We start from the raw sequence: 20,418 nt of genomic DNA on the forward strand, positions 1-20,418 counted from the left end.
GGGCACAAGCCGGCGTGAGTAGGTTAAACGTTGAGTTTTATAAGGGCACCACGGGGTGACCAGCCCCTCCCCACCCAGCCACTCCCCACCCAGCCCCTTCCCACCCTCCCCTCCCCACCCTCCCCCCACCCAGCCTCACCCCGCACCCTCCCCACCAGGCCCCTCCCCACCCTCCCCTCCCCACCCAGCCCCACCCCCCCCACCCAGCCCCTCCCTCCCTACCCAGTCCCTCCCCACCCTCCCCTCCCCACCCAGCCCCACCCTCCCCACCCAGCCCCTCCCTGCCTACCCAGTCCCTCCCCACCCTCCCCTCCACACCCAGCCCCTCCCTCCCCACCCAGCCCCTCCCTGCACGACGGGCACAATAATCCCCTGTGGGCTGGTGTAACCAGGAGGTCCCTACCAGTGTTTGCCTCTCTCCCTTATGTATATTCTCTGATCCACGTGGTTCTACTCTCATGGTTTCACATGTATTATACGTGTCATATTATATTTGTTAGAATTGTACTTATGTTATGGCATGTTTTTTTAAAATCTGGTGTTTATTAAATCGGAGCGGTGGCGCGGTGATCAGTGTATTGCACTTTGACATAATCGATTCCGGGCCACGACTAACATCAGTGGCGTGCATCATCGGGCAATTCGCTGGATGCAATTACCAGCGAAACGTCGTACAACTCAAAAATTGTAAATGTTGTGGTTTCACGCTTCAACACACCGGTGGGCTAAAGCAGTGAACTATTTTGTCTTTTGTCAACGTGACACTTTTTTGCTGATTGGCCGTGTCGGGTGGTGGAGGGTTACGACACATTTATAAATAACGCAATCTAACCCAAAAACGTTGATTATGAATTGAAATCAGTGTTAAGAGATATGCATACCTGTCAACCCGTTATCAGTGCCCTACCTTATTACAGACCAATTCAGACCTTATTGGTCACCCCGTGACCTTTATACATCTCAACGTTCATTCTACAAATTCCCATCACAAGGGAGAAACAGACACAAAATTATTTATAGATTTGAAGCTTTCGTGACTACAAGGATTCATACTCTTAGGTTTTTTCGGTAAAGTCACGTAGGTAAAATAATAATAAAATAATAATAAATTAAAATAACTAAATTAAATTAAAGTTAGTTATTTTCATGTATTATTATTAACTACATTAAATTAAGTTATTTTTCATTTATTGTTATTAACTACATAAAATTTTGTTATTTTCATTTATTGTTATTAACTAAATTTAATTTATTGATTTTATTTTATTATTATTACATTATTACGTGACTTTACGGAAAAAACCTAAGAGTACACAAAATTATGTTTTTTGTGCCCGTAATGAAACGACTATGCACCGTATGGACCTGACAACTCAATTTCCCTGTATAAGAATACGGTACAAACCGTATGAGTTGACACGGTATGGGTATGTTCACTTAAGATGTGTTTTTTAATGCAATTGGCGACTAATCTCTTTGAGTTTTCACAATTTAAACCAAAACTGTCAATCAACCCCCACCCCCATGCAAGATGGCGCTGAGTTTTACACATCGACGTGACGTCATGTCCTCTCAAAAGCATCGCCTTCCAGAATGGTGGAGTCCGTCTGTTTGGAAGGTGGTGATGACGTCACCATCGTTCGCCCCTCCCCCTCCACTGCGAAGTTGAGGGGTGGGGGGAGTTGCCCTTATCAGACCCCCCCCACTTCTCTTGCAATGTGCCCAACGCCCATTGGTCGAAAGGCGCGTGCTTGAACCGTCGGGGGCTGGGCTACTGGAAAGGGGGCGGAGCTACTTTGCGAAAGGAGGCGGAGTCATCTGGAAAGGGGGCGGAGCTACTTGGGGAAAGGGGGCGGAGTCATCTGGAAAGGGGGCGGAGTCATCTGGAAAGGGGGCGGGGCTACTTGGGGAAAGGGGGCGGTAACGAAGGCGTGTCCACAATTTTTGCCGGCATCGTCCGTTCTTTTGTTGGAGCAAGTCCCTGGGCCTTTGCGATCAGAATTTTATTCGTATCCCTCCTCTGACACAAAGGGTACAAGGCTCCGTCCGCGCGTACGTGTGTGGGTATCTCTCCTAAGCGCTACACAGTCTTGCTGCAACAACCACTCCAGCGATCGGCGGGCAGTGTACTTGGCCCACCGGTGCCTTGCTTAAATCTTCGCTGCTACCGCTTGTGTGTTGGCTCATCTCTTTGGGGCCTATAGAGACGAACAGTGCCCCCCCCCCCCCCCTCTTCAGCTCGCTATTGAATGCTTGCCGGGGTTTCTGCTCGACTCTCTCACCCCGTGTCCTCTTCGCCTGCTGTTGCTGCTGCTTCTACTGAACTCTGCGGCAATGGACGCTGTGTTACCTGCGGGTAACGAGGCCCCTGCCTTTGGCTGGTGAGAGATGGCGGCGTTCGTGTGGTTTGTATTGGCTGTGTATGTGTTGGCCGCAACAACAACGACGACGAGTTGGTGGTACATTTGGTTGAGCGCGTACAGCCACTTGGGTTAATCCACTGCTGGATGGTGGCCTCTCCCTCACGACACGCCACGTGTATCGTTGGGTTTGTGTTTGTATGAACCATACTTCATCGCGCTTGTCAAGGGTTATGATTAGCACCGCATATATATGTTCGTGTATTTGTACACGTAGAAGCCACTTTTGTCAAGCCATTGCTAGATTGTTTTAATTCGACCATACTTCACCGGTCTGGTTCGTGTGGGTTGATGGCTGTGAGGCATTGACACGTGGCAGGATAGAAAGTACTGTACAACAACACGTGTGTTGCTGGACTGCCAAGAACGTAGCAGCAGAGCTGCCTAATTATTTCGATGCCAAGCCGATGGTTGGTTAATTCCACGTTAACGTGACGGGAGCCGGTCCATCCATTGGGCCGACGATTTTTGATCAATGAAATGGGTATTTTTTGTTTCATAGCAATGTTTTGTTTTAATATAGATAGGTTGCGTTACTGTATTTTTTAACTATTGGAAATAGGTGTAATAGTTAATTTATCGAACCCTTAAGATGACGTTGATACTTAAACTGCATTTAAATTATATTCTTGGTTCTTTCTGCATTTAAATTCTCGCGTTGTGCTACTTATTTGATTGGCCGCCCTTGATAATGTATTACATACTAATATACTGTATTCTGATCAAAAGTAAAGATTATCATGAAGCACTATCAATGTTATACCACCCTGAAGATTGACGTTTTGGTGCCATCACTGTTTTACTAAGTTTAGTACTTTTAAAGTAGTGCTCTATTTACCTCCCCTGAGATGATGATCGTTAACAATTGTAATGCAAAGTGAGGAATGGTTGAGGGACAATGTCCCCTTTTTAATACAGTAGTCCAGTGTGAGTTTAAACACGTGAAATTGCAACAACCAAAAATACACAGTTTAACCCTCAATGTATCACACAGCACCACCGTATCAGGACAACACCGAGGCAAATGAACGTGGCCTCTTGACAGGGTCTTGAGAGGGGGGTCGGAGTGCTCTGTTAACAATAATTTCGCTTCTGCGTCTAACCGCGAGATAGCTTTTTTGTAGTTTTTTAAATGGACACAGCACGTGGTGGTGGGCCCATCCATTGTCGCGCCTCCCCCCCCATTGTCGTTTAAATCCACGACCGTTAGTGACGTCACGCGTGCCATGTGGGCCCTGACTGGCCATGCCAAAGGCAGCTGGAAGGGCCCTCCGATCATGCCCATTATAAACTTTAACTAAAACTCCTGTGGTTTTGATAATTGTTTTTTTTACCCTTCTATCTGGCATTATGGCTGCAGGTATTGTGGTCTATGCAAACTTGACTCCTTGAAAAAAGGTGTCGGTTTTGTTGCCAGATAGAAGGGTAAAAAGACAATTATCATTTTTTACTGGCAAATGAGGTTCCAATGGTCCTGTGTTTTTTTTATTTTACCAGGTAAGGTCTCCCACCACCCCCCACCTGAGCTACGTAGCTCTTTCAGAAGCGACCTGGTTATCGCAGGTCGCTTCTGAAAACTGAGATGGCTTCATTATCATCACGTGAATTGTTTTTTTTATAGCAGCCGAATGTTGATTTTAAATTTGGAGGGAGGAGGGAAGTAGGAGGACCCGGAGAGAACGTGCTAATCACAATTAAGATTATTTTGTGATTACGAATTACATTGCCCATTGTCAATTACGTCCTTCCAAACGTTCGGATGTTGAACTGGTTTTAGTGGAAGCAAGACTCAACTTGGTTGGACTGGATACATGGGGTGCGTAGTAACAATTGCGGCAGCGTTTGTTAGCTGGGATTGCTCTTTACATTGCGATGGCCAATTACGAATTTATCATTGTAAATTATAATAGGTCTGGCCGTTCAACTGGTTTAGTAATATTCTAGATGTGAAGCTTTCGTAACTGCAAGGATTCATACTCTTAGGTTTTTTCGGTAAAGTCATTATTATTATTTATTTTTACCTACGTGACTTTACCGAAAAAACCTAAGAGTATGGTTTAGTAAAAACCACGTAGCTGAACTGGCTTGGTGAGGCAAAACCCAGCCTCTGTTCACTCTGAACAAGTATGGCAGCTTTTTTTCAGCTGTGATTACAATGACAGTAGCGTTGTTAGCCGAGATTGCCCATTACATTGTGATTATCAACTACACAATTGGAATTGGAAATGACTCCCAACTGTGGTTGTTGAACTTGTTTAGTCAAACCAAGTGGTTTATCTGGCTTGGTAAAGTCTAGTTCACTACCATTGCAGCAGCATGAGCTCGGATTAAAATTACATTCTGATGGCAGCGAGAGCTGGACCAGATAAGTAACATTTGAGCGAGGTTTGCCCGCTTAAAATAAATGCGGATGGACATTTCTCTCGGGTTCACACGACTTTTATTTTCCGTTTCAGTGGAAGTGGAATGGCTCGTGAGCTTATTCATCATTATATTACTCGTACCACTCCGTCGGAGATTAGTCGCCACTCGCACCACGTTTTATTCTTTGATGTGGAAATTTACTGCGCAGCGTTTATACCTAACGACCCAATCCACGTGGCGGAGAAATGAACCGACTTGGTTTAACCAATTTGACCATTGAAAACTAGGTTAAACTGTTTTCCAAATACTTGCCAATTTTAAATCCTCTCAAGGAAGTACTGTAGTTTAAAGGGTTTCATTCCGGTTGTACCGAACCAGTGTGGTTAAGTTTAAATTGCCACTTTTTTAATTTGTACCTTGTAGGAATTGTAATGGGTTAGTCTTTCTGGCGCTACCATTCACCGAAGCGCTAACTTGGCGATTGTTGTTGTGAAACGCAACTCTGAATCGTGACAATTCGGGTTGGGGAGGCCCTGATCATTGGTCATGACGACAATGATCGCGAGTGTAAGACTTTTATTTCGGTTAACGAATCGGTGCATCCCTCGTAATTATATTCCATTTACGTGTAGACGCCATGGGCGCATTTGAAGGAAGCAGGGGTGGGTGCCAGATGGCTCTCCATGTGACAAACATAACTTCTGGATGCCCCCGCCATCTCCTGCCCCCCCCCCACTGACCCCTGAGCTAATTAATATTGATGAGAGCGCCTGCCATTATGTAACCTTCGGGGGCGGGGCATGATGCCGATCCATTCATTGACTAAAATCGATGCATATACTCGAGATACATGCATAGAATTTCGATTTAAAGCTTTCGTGACTGCAGGGATTCATCTTCTTGGTTATTTCGGTAAAGTCACGTAGAAGGGAAATAATAAAATAATACAAATAAAACAGAAAATAATTCTCACGACGTTTCGGCCACAACGCAAGCGGCCGTCCTCAGGTGAAGACCAGGTCTGTCGGGGAGACAGCGTCTGACGTCGTGAGAATTATTTTATTATGTTTTATTTTTATTATTTTATTCCCTTCTACGTGACTTTACCGAAAGAACCAAGAAGATGCATAGAATTGTTCCATGAGAAACAATTATTGAAGATTTCTACACATATAAACGTTAATTTAAGTAATATGCCTTCAATAAAATTACCTTCAATGTCCTCCGATCTTGTTTGTTGCATCTAGCAACCTGAGCAGTGATGAGTCTGGTTAGTACTTGGATTGGGTGACCGCCAGGACTTACCAGGTGTTGTGGGGGAGTACAGCAACTAGGTGTCTCGGAAATGTTATTGCTTGAGTGTCTCTCTACCCCACTCCCCTCCTCGCTTGCATGGTGGGTTTTCTCTGGCTTCCTCCCACATGCAGCCTTATTAATTGCATTTGACTCGTACAGCCACATACAAATTAAGTAGAGAATTTCATTTTAATGAAGATAGCGGAGAAAAAAAATCTAACTCGTTTAATTGAATTAGTCAACCACCCGCTGGAGCAGCAACAAAGAGCCTTGAGACTCAGAAGGGCTTTCATGTATAAGTAATTGACATGTACATTTGGCGCAATATTAGGTCATAGAATGACCGAGATGGAGCAAACAAGACGCACAACATACAAGCCTAACCATACAAATGAGATGCCGTAAATTGGATAAAAATTGTTGATTTTCAAATTACGACCCTTGAATGGTGGCAATTCGTATTAATCGCCATGCATTACGTGAATCCTTTGCATCCTGAGCAACCAGAGCCCCATTCAGCATTAATATTCGTGATGTGTGCCGGTATGCCACAAATTATATTCTTCCTCATTAAAATTAATGCCTTGGACACATCCAAAGATATTGCATCCAATTACTAAGCATGTGGTGTCAGTGGTTGCATCCTAGACTAGAAGCCAAAATGAAGTAAACAGCATGATGGAGGCAGTGTAGTGGATAGTTTACCGCACTGAGCCTGCCGATTAAGTTTGATTCCCAGCCATGGCTAACCTCAGCAATGAGTGATATTTGAACTGATCCTATGCTCCCTTCCCACCCCACAATGACCAGTGTGAAATATGGTCAAACCCCATTGAAAAATTGGTATGGGGAGGCCTTTCTCTAGCAGTAGATTGACAGGACAGTCGATTTTTTTGTTCGTGTATGTATGATGGACGTCCTACATGGAGAAAACACTGCATATTCCAAACATAAGTGGACTCAACCATCGATGAAGCCATACACTTAATGCCATACGAATGAAAATTACAAAGTAGTGATTTTTACATTTAACAAACCACTTAATCCTAAGTTCTGTGCACGTCTCCTTAATCGCGTTCTCTCCTTTAGCTGCCACTCTCGTTGGTCTCGGCTGCTGGCCATCCCTTAACGATGTTCCCTGCCCAAGTCCGCCTGCTTTTCTTATGTCGATAAGCATACGTTCACTGATCCATTTGTTTCGGTGTAATTCCGAGAGTTTGCCTCTCCATGCTTATTTGTGCTTTCAGTTTTTGCGCCATTTCTTTAGTCGGGTGTCCCTGTTTCCAATCCGAATCTTGGCAGGTAATTTACACTGATTAAAAACGAAACTGCGCAATTTCTCTGTTTTCGCGTTGTGCCGTGTATGTGGCACGTCCACTGTTTCATGCCACGTGCGGGGAGCTTCCGTCAGAAACAATAATCTCTGTTCCTCAACAAGCTCCCAGCAGGTGGAGCGAAACGTTGGACACGTGGCAATTAATCGCACGGCACAACCCAAAAAACCGTATTGGAACGACGCGTGGCACAAAAGCGAACACCTACGCGGTAATAAGCATGCTTTGCTCTTGCATTTTCTACTGCTCCCACAGGCTAAACGCAGCGGACCCGCAGGTGTTGCAGATGCAGTACCAACGACTGTTGGCGGCCGGCATGAGCCATCACGCCGCCGGCTCCCTCGTGTGGAGCGGCCAGCACTCGCCGGAGTCTCCGCACGGAGCAGACCAACCAGCACACGAACCGGCTTACACGCAACTACAGAACGCGCAGCCGGCGCATTGTCCGGACTTTGCGGGGCGGCCACAAGCCGAAGGCACTCTTCCCAAGCCGGCCAACCCCGTTCCTGGTGAGGCTTGCCATGTGACTTCGACTAAGAGGGCGCTTGATGAGACGATAACGGGTACAGTTTTGATTCGTAACATGCATGTGCTTAACAGCCCTTTATCTCAATCGGGGCCCTTCCCCATGCAGTGCAGGTCGTGGGGGTTGATCTTGCTTCGCCACGCTGGACAGGGTAGGTAGGTAGGTAGGTGAGAGCGCAGAGCCTAAATGAAGCATAGTCCAGTACAAGAATACATTTTGTTGCATGACTTGCCCTGCAGCCCCCGCAGCAGCCTACAAACACCGGTTTTGTGCTTGACTCACTCCTACCACACTGTTCATCTTCCTGTATCTGACAAAATTAGGTTCATTCACTGTGATTTCGTTATTGGAATTTCATGCAATAATATTATAACCAGGTGATGGATCATTGCTGGTGGTGATTATGATCCATGGATTAGCTTACACATGGACCAACCAATTTGTGACCTTCCAACATTGCAGGGGATCGCAGATGCAAGTTCAGATCAATTCTGATACTTTCTTAGCAGTCAACAACACCGTCTCGTCTACTGCAGAGATGGGAGTGGTGAAATTAGTTTGTACAGCTGCTTGTTGGATTTTTTGCATCTTAGGAATGGGATAAATGTTGACGGTTTGGTGAGGTCTTCATCTAGCTGTGGATTTGTCATGGATGAAGGTAATTCATGATATAACATCGGTGTTCCCCAATTGAATGTTAATGCCACCTGCTGATGATAATTCATCATGGACGTCCCCTCGCGGGTGTTCCTTTCTTTAGCCGATGATTATGATGTTGTTTTTGGTGTCAGTTGGCAGAGGACGCAAGAGGGCGGCTCCAAAAGAACCAAAAGCACCAAAGCCTCCGAAGGCACCCAAGGAACCAAAACCCCCAAAGCCACCCAAGGAGCCCAAAGCACCGAAGCCCCCCAAGGAGCCCAAGCCCCCCAAGGAGCCCAAGCCCCCCAAGGAGCCCAAGCCCCCCAAGGAGCCCAAGCCCCCCAAGGAGCCCAAGCCGCCCAAGGAGCCGAAGCCACCCAAGGAGAAGGGACGGCCCGGGAGGAAACCTGGCAGCGGCAAGCAGGAGAAGATTACGGACACGTTTCAGAAGGTGAAGCGGAAGGTGGATCGATTCAACGGTGTCTCGGAGGCGGAGCTACTGCTGAAGACTCTGCCAGACATCCTCACCTTCAACCTCGACATTGTCATTGTGAGAATACCCACAAGTTAACTTCCTTGTGCTTCACAACAATCGTAGTGAAGCACACTCACCACCCTTTTCGGTCATTGAAGGTTAAAATGTGGCAAAGCAATTAAATCGTTATTTTACAACACTTTTCAACTGGCACATTGTAGCCATGCCGTGGCCATGCCAAGTTAGGCCCTGGGTGAACAGGATGTGCCATGTCTTTTTTCCAATGCGGAAGCCAAGCTTGTGCTGCTGACATGAGTCGAGACACGTGTGAGTGACGTGTCCTCGATGTACTGGCTGCTGTTGTCACACTAATTGTACGAGTCATTTAGTCTCACCCTGGTCTGGGCCCTGCTTTGCTCCAAGCCGGATGCATTTTTGCCAGTGTGTCACGTTTGGGTCATGGCTCGGCCTCACCAAATAGCCATGCCGTCTCAGCTCAGATGTGGCGGTGAAGAGGTATCAGGGGACACGGATGCATGGTAGATTTGGGGAAACTGTTAATTCAATAGATGATTTTGTGGCACTTAAAAAAAATTGGTTAGCTTATGCTAAAATATTGAAGTTTCACTATTACAAAAATAGGGAGGTAGCAGGAAGGTTTGCATACGTTATAGCATACATGATCCCTGTGTATTTTGGATGAATACAATGATGGTGATGGCTGCTGCTTTTCTCTGTAGATTGGCATCAACCCTGGCCTGATGGCAGCCTATAAGGGGCATCACTACCCTGGACCAGGAAACCATTTCTGTAAGGAACCACCATTCACAACGCCAGCAACAAAACGACTTGACAATATCTTTTGTTGTTGTTAAGCTCATTTTTCGTGAATTGTTGTAAATGACCGAAAATGTATTTCTAGCTTTGGTAAAATAAAAATGCCCTTAATATATCCATAAAGCCAAACTGAGTCTTGAATCACAGGAGTGCCCTGAGATATTTGGATAATGAACTGAATGAGTGTTTGGCTTGTGGGAGGAAATGGGAGCACCCAGAAATCCCAAGTGTGAGTAATATTTGGAGATCCGCAGTTTTATTTAACCCACCTTGCAGCCCAAGCCTGCAGTACCTGATATTCCCTGCTAGATTCCCATCCAAGTACAAACTGGGCTCAACTCTGCTCTGCTTCAGAGAAGTTACGGTCTGTTTTAACTTAACTCTGGAATCTATGGGTTACGTAAACTCCCCTAATAATATCATCGGCATACTAACATAGAAAAACTCATCCCTAGTGTCTACCTATTTGCTTGCGTATCTGCTGTTTCTCCACAAGATGTTCTCAAGTTTGTCGTCGACCTAATTTTTCCATATCCTGTCTTTCTTTCTAGGGAAGTGCCTATTCCTGTCTGGACTCACAGACCAGCTTCTCAACCATCTTGATGACAAGTCGCTGCCAGAAAAATATGGCATTGGATTCACCAACATGGTGGAGCGGACCACGCCAGGCAGCAAAGATCTCAAGAGGTACACGAGGCCCTGTTGTCCTAGCTCTGCGATTGATATTCGCTTCAGCGGGTCGTTCTCCAACACAGAGAGATCTGAATGGTTATTTTGTCTCGTGACGTGATGCCTATGGCACAATCTGGTGCTGACATTGAGAGAGAAAAAAATTGCACGTATGGTCACTGGGTCTGTAAAACGGTCCACGTGTTCCAGTACAACATCGAAAGCCGCCTCTCCGGCCAATGGGAGGTGAGCATTTTGTGACGTGCCATAGTAATTAGGGAAGCAACAGGGCCCTTGGTTTTGCAGCACAGGCCAAGTGGTAGTATACGCTTCCCACAATACCAGTGAACTGTCACCCGCCATAGCTCACCGGACTGGAGACAATCTGTGTTGCATTGTATCGATTATAATCGAATGTTACGCATGGTAGGCAGCCTTGTGTCGAATAGCAGAAACTGATGCTGTTTACTAGATATGCACTGCATATTATAATGTTTTATTTGTATTATTTTATTATTTACATTCTACGTGACTTTACCGAAAGAACCAAGAAGATGCATATTTCGTGTTTTTGTGAGAAAACTGTGGCATTCACATGCACGTGTTTGCTGTGTCGTCTGAAGATCAGGAATTTCAGTGGTAGATCTTGCAGCTTGTCCCCCCTGGGTTTTAAATGTACTGTTTTATTCGAATGAAGACAAGCAACTGTACGCTGTTCTGGCCACAACACTAATCTCGTGTGTGCTGTGTAGACCTTCATTGGTCTCACAAACATCACATTATCTAACGAGCAATGTAAATACTATATGGGGATATTTGTCTATAATTTGTGTGTATCTACTTCTTTATAGAAAATGTGTCCCTGTGTGTGTGTGTATATGTGTGTGCGTGTTTTGATTTCAGTAAGGAGATCAGGGAAGGAGGGAAGATTCTTTTGCAGAAGTTGCAAAAGTTCAAGCCGACTATCGCAGTCTTCAACGGGAAATGTAAGCGTCTAAAACTGCACCGGTGTAAAAAAAAACACGCTCGTGTGACTCATGTTTATTTTGTTTAACCAGGTGGCAACTTCCAAGAGACCAGGATTCATTTGCAGAAGTGATCCTTTATCACCAAAAAATGAGTGAAGTAATTTTTTTACATGATACACTAGGGTTGATATTGGTATATACTGTAAATCCATTTCTTTATTAGAATACAGAGATCAAGATTCTACAGATATCATCAGGATAATTCTGACATTGCTTTAAAAATACATCTAAAACATTGTCGAAGAGTTGCCCCCCCTGCTAAGTAAAATTGCTGTATGCTGTTGCAGAATGCGCCCCATCTCGTCAGATCTCGGAGGCTAAGCAAACAAAGGAGAGCGTTTGGTTGAACAACGTACATAAAACATGTGCTGTCGGCTGCAACAGGGCTACGTTGTGGACAGCACGGCAAAATTTGTTGTACTGCAAAATGCTCAAATATTCTTTGTTGTCCTCAGGCATTTTTGAAATTTTCTTCAAGGAAGTTTTTGGAGAGAAGATAAAAAATTTTCAGTTTGGTGAGCAACCAAACAAGATCCCTGAAACGGACATTGTGAGTTTGCGATCATTTTATTTTTTTTGCCACGAGTGTATTTACATGAGGGCAAACGGATGTTGCTGCTACAGTTACTGTTCTCAGCTGTTCCTCGGCTCCGAAGTAGTTCATGCCGGGCTTTGATAAACCCACATGGCAAACATTGCCTCCCTTACTGGCAGACTATACCTGTCCGTGAATCATTGCGCCTTCAGATGAGCCTTGCGCTAAAAGAAAGTTGTGAATACCGAACGTACTAATAATAGTTAAAATCGTTATTTTACGGGCTGTGCAACGTACACAAAACTGCTGAGAGCTGGGATCTGCCCATGGAGAAACGTTGTAAAACCCACCGCGTGCGTGCGTGTGTCTATCTGTCCGTGTGTTCCTCCGTCATGACGGCAGATCGTGTACGTGATGCCCTCGTCCAGCGCTCGCTGTGCCCAGTTCCCGCGCGCCCAGGACAAGGTTCACTTCTACATCAAGATGAAGGAGCTGAGGAACAGCACGAAGGGCGTCACACCCAATGAAGAGATCCAGGAGACGGAGTACACCTTCGACCTGCACAAAGCTAAAGGTGTGGTGCCCTGCTCCAGCTATGGCTTCCTGGGGTGACACAAGTATCCGGAAGCTTTAAATTTCGATTTAAAGCTTTCGTGACGGCAGGGATTCATCTTCTTGGTTCTTTCGGTAAAGTCACGTAGAAGGGAAGTAATAAAAGTAATCAAATTTATTATGTTTTATTTTTATTATTTTATTACTTCCCTTCTACGTGACTTTACTATCCAGAAGCTGTGGTTTAAAACGTTTCATTTAATATTTATTGTTGTTAAAAGGACCATTTTTAGAAGGGGGTGGATTGCTGCCTTGGTGTAATGGTTCGCACATTGGACTTTTAAATCCAGAGGTCATCACCGTCTTCATCACGATCCATGGTCGGATCGCCCCGTAGGTGTCCACTGCACATTTCATAATTTATTTTTCCACTTTCACCCGTCTTGCGCCAATATGCTCAAGAAGTCCACATCTTTCTGGCACCAACCCCCTATGTAGTAAAGTCATTCTCTGTTGGGTCTTTCTCTCTTTTTGTTCCTTCCATTTTTCAGATCAACACACTTTTAATTTAGATGTAGCTGGTTCAATCTCCTGGCTTGGAAGTTGAAACAATGGTGCAAGTATCTTAAATCCCCCACCCCCCAACCCTACACCATGGTTATCCGATCAGCAGGGCGCGTGTGGTGTGGGGTCAAGTGCGGGTATTCCAATGTCTTGTACTATGCCTGACGAATGTGGAAGAGAAGGCCAAAATACCTTAGAGGCTGCCTAGTTCCCCCTATATTCAAGGCCCTTCTGCCATCAGTGGTGTGAACAAGGGAGTACCAGAAAGCAGTGCAGCCAACATCCATTGCTGTACCATACGTCGAAGCTCTCTGCCTTCAACCCACGGTGCCCTGCATGGTGACGTATCTTTAAATAACCCTCACGACTCGCACTGTGTCGATCCAGCAGTGGATTGATAAAGGGCTGAACGTGTACATGTATGTACGTGCAAAAGAGGTCCTGACTTCTTTGGTTTGGCTCTGATCTCTCAACAGGGGTGTTGCCCCAGGCCAAGTGATCTGTAAATGAGCCATGTGGCTTGCCTTTCACTGAGCTGAGTAGCATTTCACTAATGGGGGCCCGATAACGAACATTTTATGCTTGTGTGTTTGCAGAGGATGCCAAGTTGATGGCCATCAAGGAGGAGAAGCACGACCCAGGATACGACGCGGCTTATGGAGGAGCACCTAACGAGTCGGAACAGAGCACGTCCTGCAACTACGCGCAGCTCCAGCCAGGTACCACTTGCGCGCTCCATTCGTAGCCGAGCGAGCCGTGTGATCCACCACTTCATAATGCCATGTTAACTATACACAGACAAGGGATTGAACAGTGGTGCAGTGGTTAGTGCACTGCGCTATGAGCCCCGGCGGCCACGAGTCCGATTCCTTGCCATGACTGATGTCAGCAGCGAAGTAATATTTGGATTGTTCCTGTGTGGATCCAGCAGTGGATTGACGAGGCTGAAAATGTGCATGTGAGGGCATGCGCAAAAGAGGTTCACACATTAACAAAGCCACACTGACCAGCATGGTGAGGTGTGTGGTCGAACAAACGTCAAGAACCAACACAGTATGGAGCGGCTTTGATCCAGCAGTGGATTGACACTGCGTGCTGCAGCTTCTCCAACGCAGAGGGTTACATTGAAAGCGCACTGGTGTTGCTGTGAGGGAATTACCCTATTGAAAATCTGCCACGTTGATCAAAGCGGCTACCCGACACTTGGGGAGACAAACCCTGGCACAAAGAACTCTATGCAATTACGTAAACTTATTTTCCTCGACAGCTGTCGGCCTCCTTACTATTTTTTACTACTATAATGAGCCAAGAATGTCTGTCCTGCGCGTGACGTCACTCCACGTCAGCCAGCCCACCTCAATACTCATGAACAAGTGATGGCCTCCAGATGGACACCCCCTCCCTCCATTAATATTAATGAGTGGGTGACGTCACTCCACATGGGGGCGAGGCACCTCCCCCCTCCTCAGCGTCAACTTACAACCCTCACTACAAAGGCAGAACCATCGCGTCACGTGATCTCCGTAACGCTATTGAGACATCGAAGTTAAAGGGATGATGATCAAGGGATTATAACCTTTAAATTGAATAAGTCTGTCACCGCGGCCTTACAATTGCACACGAATTGATACAATGAATATCACGTCGCGGTCTGCTTTTCGCTTGCAAGTTTAAGATTTACTGAAATACACCCGTCCTTGGACGGGAAAAAGGCTAGTAGTGACAATCGTTCCGAAGACGCATTCTTTGAGGAAAGCATTGCACAATCCATGTGTATGTGTGATTTTATATTTGTCGTCCCAACTTTCTTTTTTGTTTTTTCTCCCGTTCACAGCGGACGTCTCCATGGACTCTCCGCAACAAATGCAGGACGATTGCCCGGGTGGCGGCTGGATAATCCCGCAGTTCGAGGGGCAGGGCATGGACGTGCCCGGACTCCCGCCTGCCCCGCAAGCCACCCCCCAGAACCCAGTTTGACTCCCGCTAATCCAGGTTACTGCTGCGGCTGCCTGCGTAGTGACCAAACTCACCGCAGAGAGGTGGGGAAGGGTGGAGGAGGGGTGGTGGGGTGATTGGAGGGGGGGGGGGGAGGCCCGTGTTCTAAATGTTTTGTCGATTGAAAGACTGCGGCGATCACCTGCAGCATAAACATTTCCATGCTCTCCCGTCTGCTCGGCCCCTGGCTTCATCGACGAGCGCATTGGAGGAGGGGGAAGTGCTGCATCTCCCTTCCTGGAGAGGGGGGCTGTTACAGGTGCTATTGTTTTTACCCCCTTTCATACCCTCCTCAGGTTCACGTGAAATGTTACCGAGCAACTTTTATTATTATTTTGATTGATAGCTACTGACGACGAGTAGATGTTTTAGCATGTGAGGAAATTACCATTGTTTACAGGCGTCAAACAACAACAACACGAACTTAAACTACCGCTTGGGTTTTCGCGGTTGTGTGTGCTTGTACAGCTTTCCAATGTTTTTCCATTTGCTGAATAATCTCCCAGTACGCGCGAGTGAAACATCGGATGTCGTGCCGAACGAACACGCATTACAACATGAAAACACATTGGAGAGCTATGTTAACTTATTTTGAAATTGCACATCGGTCTAAGGGAATGCGCTTGCGTTAATTCCGGAAACGTCCGATGTACCTTGTGTTTTGCATGTACATTGCTTCTGAAAGTTTAAATTGACGTGTTCCGCTGTACAATGATGTCAAGCCTGAAGTAGGGCGGGTGACCCATTTTTCGATACCCCAGTAATTTCGAATGACCTCTACTTGCACGTTGTTGAATGTTGTTAGAATTTTACATGGGATATATTTGATGGTGTGTCAGGAGAGATTGCTGGGAGATGCACATACAAATCTGGTTTAAATTTTCTCCCGATATATCTCCATGTGTTATCTATGAATGGATCGCCCTGTCTGAAAAATATTGATCACGTGATGGGGTTTTTTTAAGTGCTGGGTGCACACGGCTGCCTGACTGAAGTGTCCGATGGTTTTTCAATGATCATCAGCTCTTCGCACGGATCATTGGTACTCGGATAGTTGCTCCGAAGACCGACCTTTTTAAAACACCGCAGCAACGTTTTCTTGAATTGTTGCATAAAACGCACCGAAAGGATGGAGGAATCCTTGTATACTAATTTTTAACCTTGGAATCACCAAATTCGGTGGTCTCATTTGTTGGTACAATTTTAACCCAAACAAGTGATGAGTGTTGTAGGATTTGCGACTAATATTAGAAGTTGAAAATATTCACTTGTGTTGAGTTTTAAATTGAGGATTGAACTAAAATAATGTCATCGCTTCGACGGAGTACCTCGAGTCCCCCAAGTTAAGTGTGGCTTGCCCACATGATAGTGTGGCCTCGTTGTCCATGCGGTGTGGCCCCTGTCTCTGTGAGATCCGCTTGGCCTACCTAACTGCATGTGGCACAAATCGGTGCAGCTAATGAGAACGTTCGGGTGCAAGTGTCGTCTTGTGGGTTGGGCTGTGTTGAATATTTCTCTCAAGCTTTTGCACTAGGGGCCTACACTGCAGGCATCTTCACGAGCTGAAGTGCAGAGCTGAGATGAAATGGAGTTCAACTCCTGAAGATGCCCACAGCAGGTGCGTGGTGAAAGTTTGACGGAAGTTTCGCTGGACCACGTAGCTGAACCCAGAAGGACCACACTCAGATTAACAGTGGCTGCGAAAACCTACGTGCGAATGAGAAAACACGAGATTAAGCGGCACTTGTGGCGATTTGCGAGATATGGTGTTATGGGCTTGTTCAAAATGTTATCGCTGGGCAGCTATGGTTAAGAACGCGTGCTTGTCACTTGAATGATTGAATGGACACGATAGTTGCCATGGAGGGCAGTAATTAGGTAGTTATTGAACACTATTTTCTCCAAATGTTAACCTATGGCCTGTAAGTCACAGGGATTTTAGGTCGCAACGCACTTTCACCTGTTGCGCGCTCGCAGGATAACACGGCACGAATCCACAGGCATTCTTCACTGCCACCTTGTGCTTGCACGTGCACGCCCTACGTAACTCTCACGTCCAGGTGCACTCCTGCGCACACAACCCGTGCTTCTTTGTGCCCCATTACTCTTCAATATCATGGCCCCCTCCCACATCCACGCCAATGCAATATTTCAGATATTCGTGGCAGCGTCGTGAACATTAGACTTTTTTTCAACATAGTTGCCATCAACATCTGAAGTTTATTTCCCTCGAGTAAAACCACTTGAGATAAATAGTGCTCTTTTAAGAGAAACTATTGTCACGATTGCAGCGCTTGTGCCCATGTGAAACCAGGTCGGAATTCCATCCTGGTTAAATGATTCATTGGTGTCTTGTATGACAGCCATCCTTCAGTATGCTGAACAGATACAAATGTTGAGTGCCAGATCTGGGATGTGCGGTGGATGGGGGGGGGGGGGCAACAGAGTCCATTCGGACTGCTATGGTCTCTGATTTTCTCAGGCTCTGTGTTGGTCTGGAATTGTGTTGGAGGGCAGCTGACAATGTCGTGACATTTCCATGAATATCTAAAATTGTGTATATTGCCTCAATAAAAATATAAAGTTAGAAAAATATATAGGAGGCATTACTACTTTTGGGGAGTTCTTCGTAGTATAGTCTAGTGTAGTTGGGTTGCCTGTAATGACTGAATTTCACCATTCCTCAACTGTACTGTATATGGTGCTACTTAAGAGTGGATTTGTTGATTTAAGTTGCGAGTGTAATTTTAATTACTCTAAACGCAACTTTGATGCCGGTTATTGGTGCTAAACTTGTGTGTAGGTATTTGCTACTTTTTTTTAGAATGGCCAGCTTGGGGTGTAGTTTGAGTTGCTGTCTTGCCACGCAAAAGCTTACGAATAGCCTGATTTTTTTGAATGCCTTATCCAAGGTAGGGCCAATTTTGAGGAGGGGGGGGGGGGGGGTGCTCCTATGGGCAATTTGATTGGCTAGGTCCCAGTGCTGCTGCGTACAATTACGCGGTTGTGCCCTACGGCTCTGATGCGTTTGTCGGGTTATACCGCGTGCTGTTCGGCATGTCTTTCTTTTTGTTCCGCGAGTTGGGAACAACAACTTCCAATTCATTTGGGAGTAAAACATCAGACGTGCCGAACAATGCTTGGTACAACCAGAAAACACGTTAAGCTGTAGGCCCAATGTTCCTTTTATACACTGGTGGTTACTTGGCACGCAACAATTCACCACCCACCCCAGGGATATGAATCGTCACGATTCAGGGTCTAGATTCTGTTAAAGAATCAATTATTATCTCATTCTCATCACCTTCATTTGTTATCGTTTCTCATTTGTGTTCCGTCTAGTTTGTACAGTATTGTCTGCTGCATTGTCCTGAACGTTGTGACGTCGGTATATGATGTGCGTGCACAGTAACAGAAATTGCAAATTATTCTCGCACGCACAACTATGAAGTTCCTATCGTGAGATTGTGAGCGTAAGAATCGATGTTGACCGATGATTCGGTGCATTTCGTTATGCGTATGGCAATGAGAGGCCAGCCCTGTGCATGCTGGATCATGAAAACAGGCTGAACACACCTACTCCTTTCACACAGGATATTGTGACTTTTAGCAGTGGTTGGGTTGGTTCCTGGAAAAGCCACGGGTCCATATTTACATCCAGGGCCCAAGCCATGCATTTATACATTTTTGCTCAATGGGGGAATAGCTGTGCAGATCCTATTTTTACAGCCCTTTTGTCACTCCACTGCTGGATGAGGGCCTCTCCAAGCTGCGTGGGTTGTGGCAATTTTGACCGTACTTTGGTCTGTGTGGGTTGCTGAATTGGTGGGAGTTGTAAATATTTGAGCATTGTGCAGTACAACAAATTTTGTCGTGCTGTCCACAACGTAGCCCTGTTGCAGCCGACAGCACATGTTTTATGCACGGTGGTCAACCAAACCGCTATCCTTTGTTTGCTTAGCCTCCGAGATCTGACGAGATGGGGCGCATTCTGCAACAGCATACAGCAATTTTACTTAGCAGGGGGGCAACTCTTAGACAATGTTTTAGATGTATTTTTAAAGCAATGTCAGAATTATCCTGATGGTATCTGTGGAATCTTGATCTCTGTATTCTAATAAAGAAATGGATTTACAGTATATACCAATATCAACCCTAGAGTGTATCATGTATGTTAAAACCGTTTCACTTGAATCTGTTCTTTAAAAGAGCAGGTTATAAACTTTCAGCATCGGCAATTTTCTACGCTGGATGAAGGCCATCCTGCACATAACCATCTCTCTCGGTCCTGCAATGTTGTCAGGGCAGCTCACAGCGGCACTTGAACTAATCTCATTGCTCCATCTCCACAGTGGTTGCCCATTTTGAGGTGATCTCGCCTTTGACCGCCACTATCCGCTGTGTTTATTGGCAATCGTCCCTTCTCATGACGTGTCCTGCCAAACTCCTTAAGTCATTGATGTGTGTTCCCAGGCCAATGTTTCCTCGTAATCTCAAGCAGTATGTCAATGCTTTGCATGCTTCTCTGATACCTGCATTTTCTTTGCAGTCTCATATTTTCCATCCGCAAGTTGATGGCAGTAATGTCTCCAAGTTTAAAAAAATATATATATCCTTTACGCTATCAACTTCATTGTTCCAAAGAACACTTCATCGCGATGTTATTTGCCTTTTTGGTTTAATCTGTATTGAGTCTTGATACACTGTCAGTTGAAAGATTCTGCTTTGTCTGCAATAAGTTATTTCAACGCCAAGCAAAATTGTACTTGATTTTTGCTTTGTTCGTGTATTTATTGGGTCCAACATTACAACCTTGAAAATATGTTAAATCATTGTAAATGCATTTTCATTGGTTAAATCTTGTTTGTAAATATGGTATGAATTGATGCCAAATTATTTGGTCATGCCTTCACGTTTCCAATGTCTGGGAATATTTATTTTACTTTGGCGGGGGAAACAAAACCCAACATTGGTGAGAGCGGTTCTCCTTTTTCCCCACTAATTTGTACCTTGCTGCTCTCTTGCAGACGCCAGTGTGGCGGTTTTATTAATTGTAAATATTTTTGACGATTTCTGTTTTACCAAAAATTAAAATCCAGCTTTTCAAAAACACAACACTTACCCAGGGGCTTGCATTTCGGCTGGGTCTGTGGGGGTTGAGCATTCACTTTTCTTCTTGTTGGT

At 45.5% G+C, this 20,418-nt stretch overlaps 1 protein-coding gene across 4 annotated transcripts; it reads left to right on the plus strand.

Moving 5' to 3' along the window:
- The first annotated feature begins 1,914 nt into the window (after positions 1 to 1,914).
- On the plus strand, positions 1,915 to 20,146 carry LOC133352344 (G/T mismatch-specific thymine DNA glycosylase-like). 4 transcript variants are annotated; one of them, XM_061567941.1, is made up of 10 exons: positions 1,915 to 2,052; positions 7,670 to 7,923; positions 8,732 to 9,129; positions 9,795 to 9,864; positions 10,443 to 10,578; positions 11,464 to 11,546; positions 12,044 to 12,138; positions 12,526 to 12,697; positions 13,836 to 13,958; positions 15,074 to 20,146. In XM_061567941.1, the coding sequence occupies exons 2-10, from the start codon at positions 7,701 to 7,703 to the stop codon at positions 15,214 to 15,216; spliced, it is 1,443 nt and encodes a 480-aa protein (XP_061423925.1). In that variant the 5' UTR covers positions 1,915 to 2,052; positions 7,670 to 7,700; the 3' UTR covers positions 15,217 to 20,146. The 4 variants fall into 4 exon arrangements, with proteins under 4 accessions (XP_061423925.1, XP_061423923.1, XP_061423922.1 ...); XM_061567939.1 differs by having other exon boundaries at positions 1,916 to 2,060; XM_061567938.1 differs by having other exon boundaries at positions 1,923 to 2,381.
- Positions 20,147 to 20,418: the final 272 nt, after the last annotated feature.

Source organism: Lethenteron reissneri, chromosome 40 (genome assembly GCF_015708825.2).
Source record: "Lethenteron reissneri isolate LAM-NWPU_2019-01 chromosome 40, ASM1570882v1, whole genome shotgun sequence".
Classification (NCBI taxonomy): domain Eukaryota; kingdom Metazoa; phylum Chordata; class Hyperoartia; order Petromyzontiformes; family Petromyzontidae; genus Lethenteron; species Lethenteron reissneri.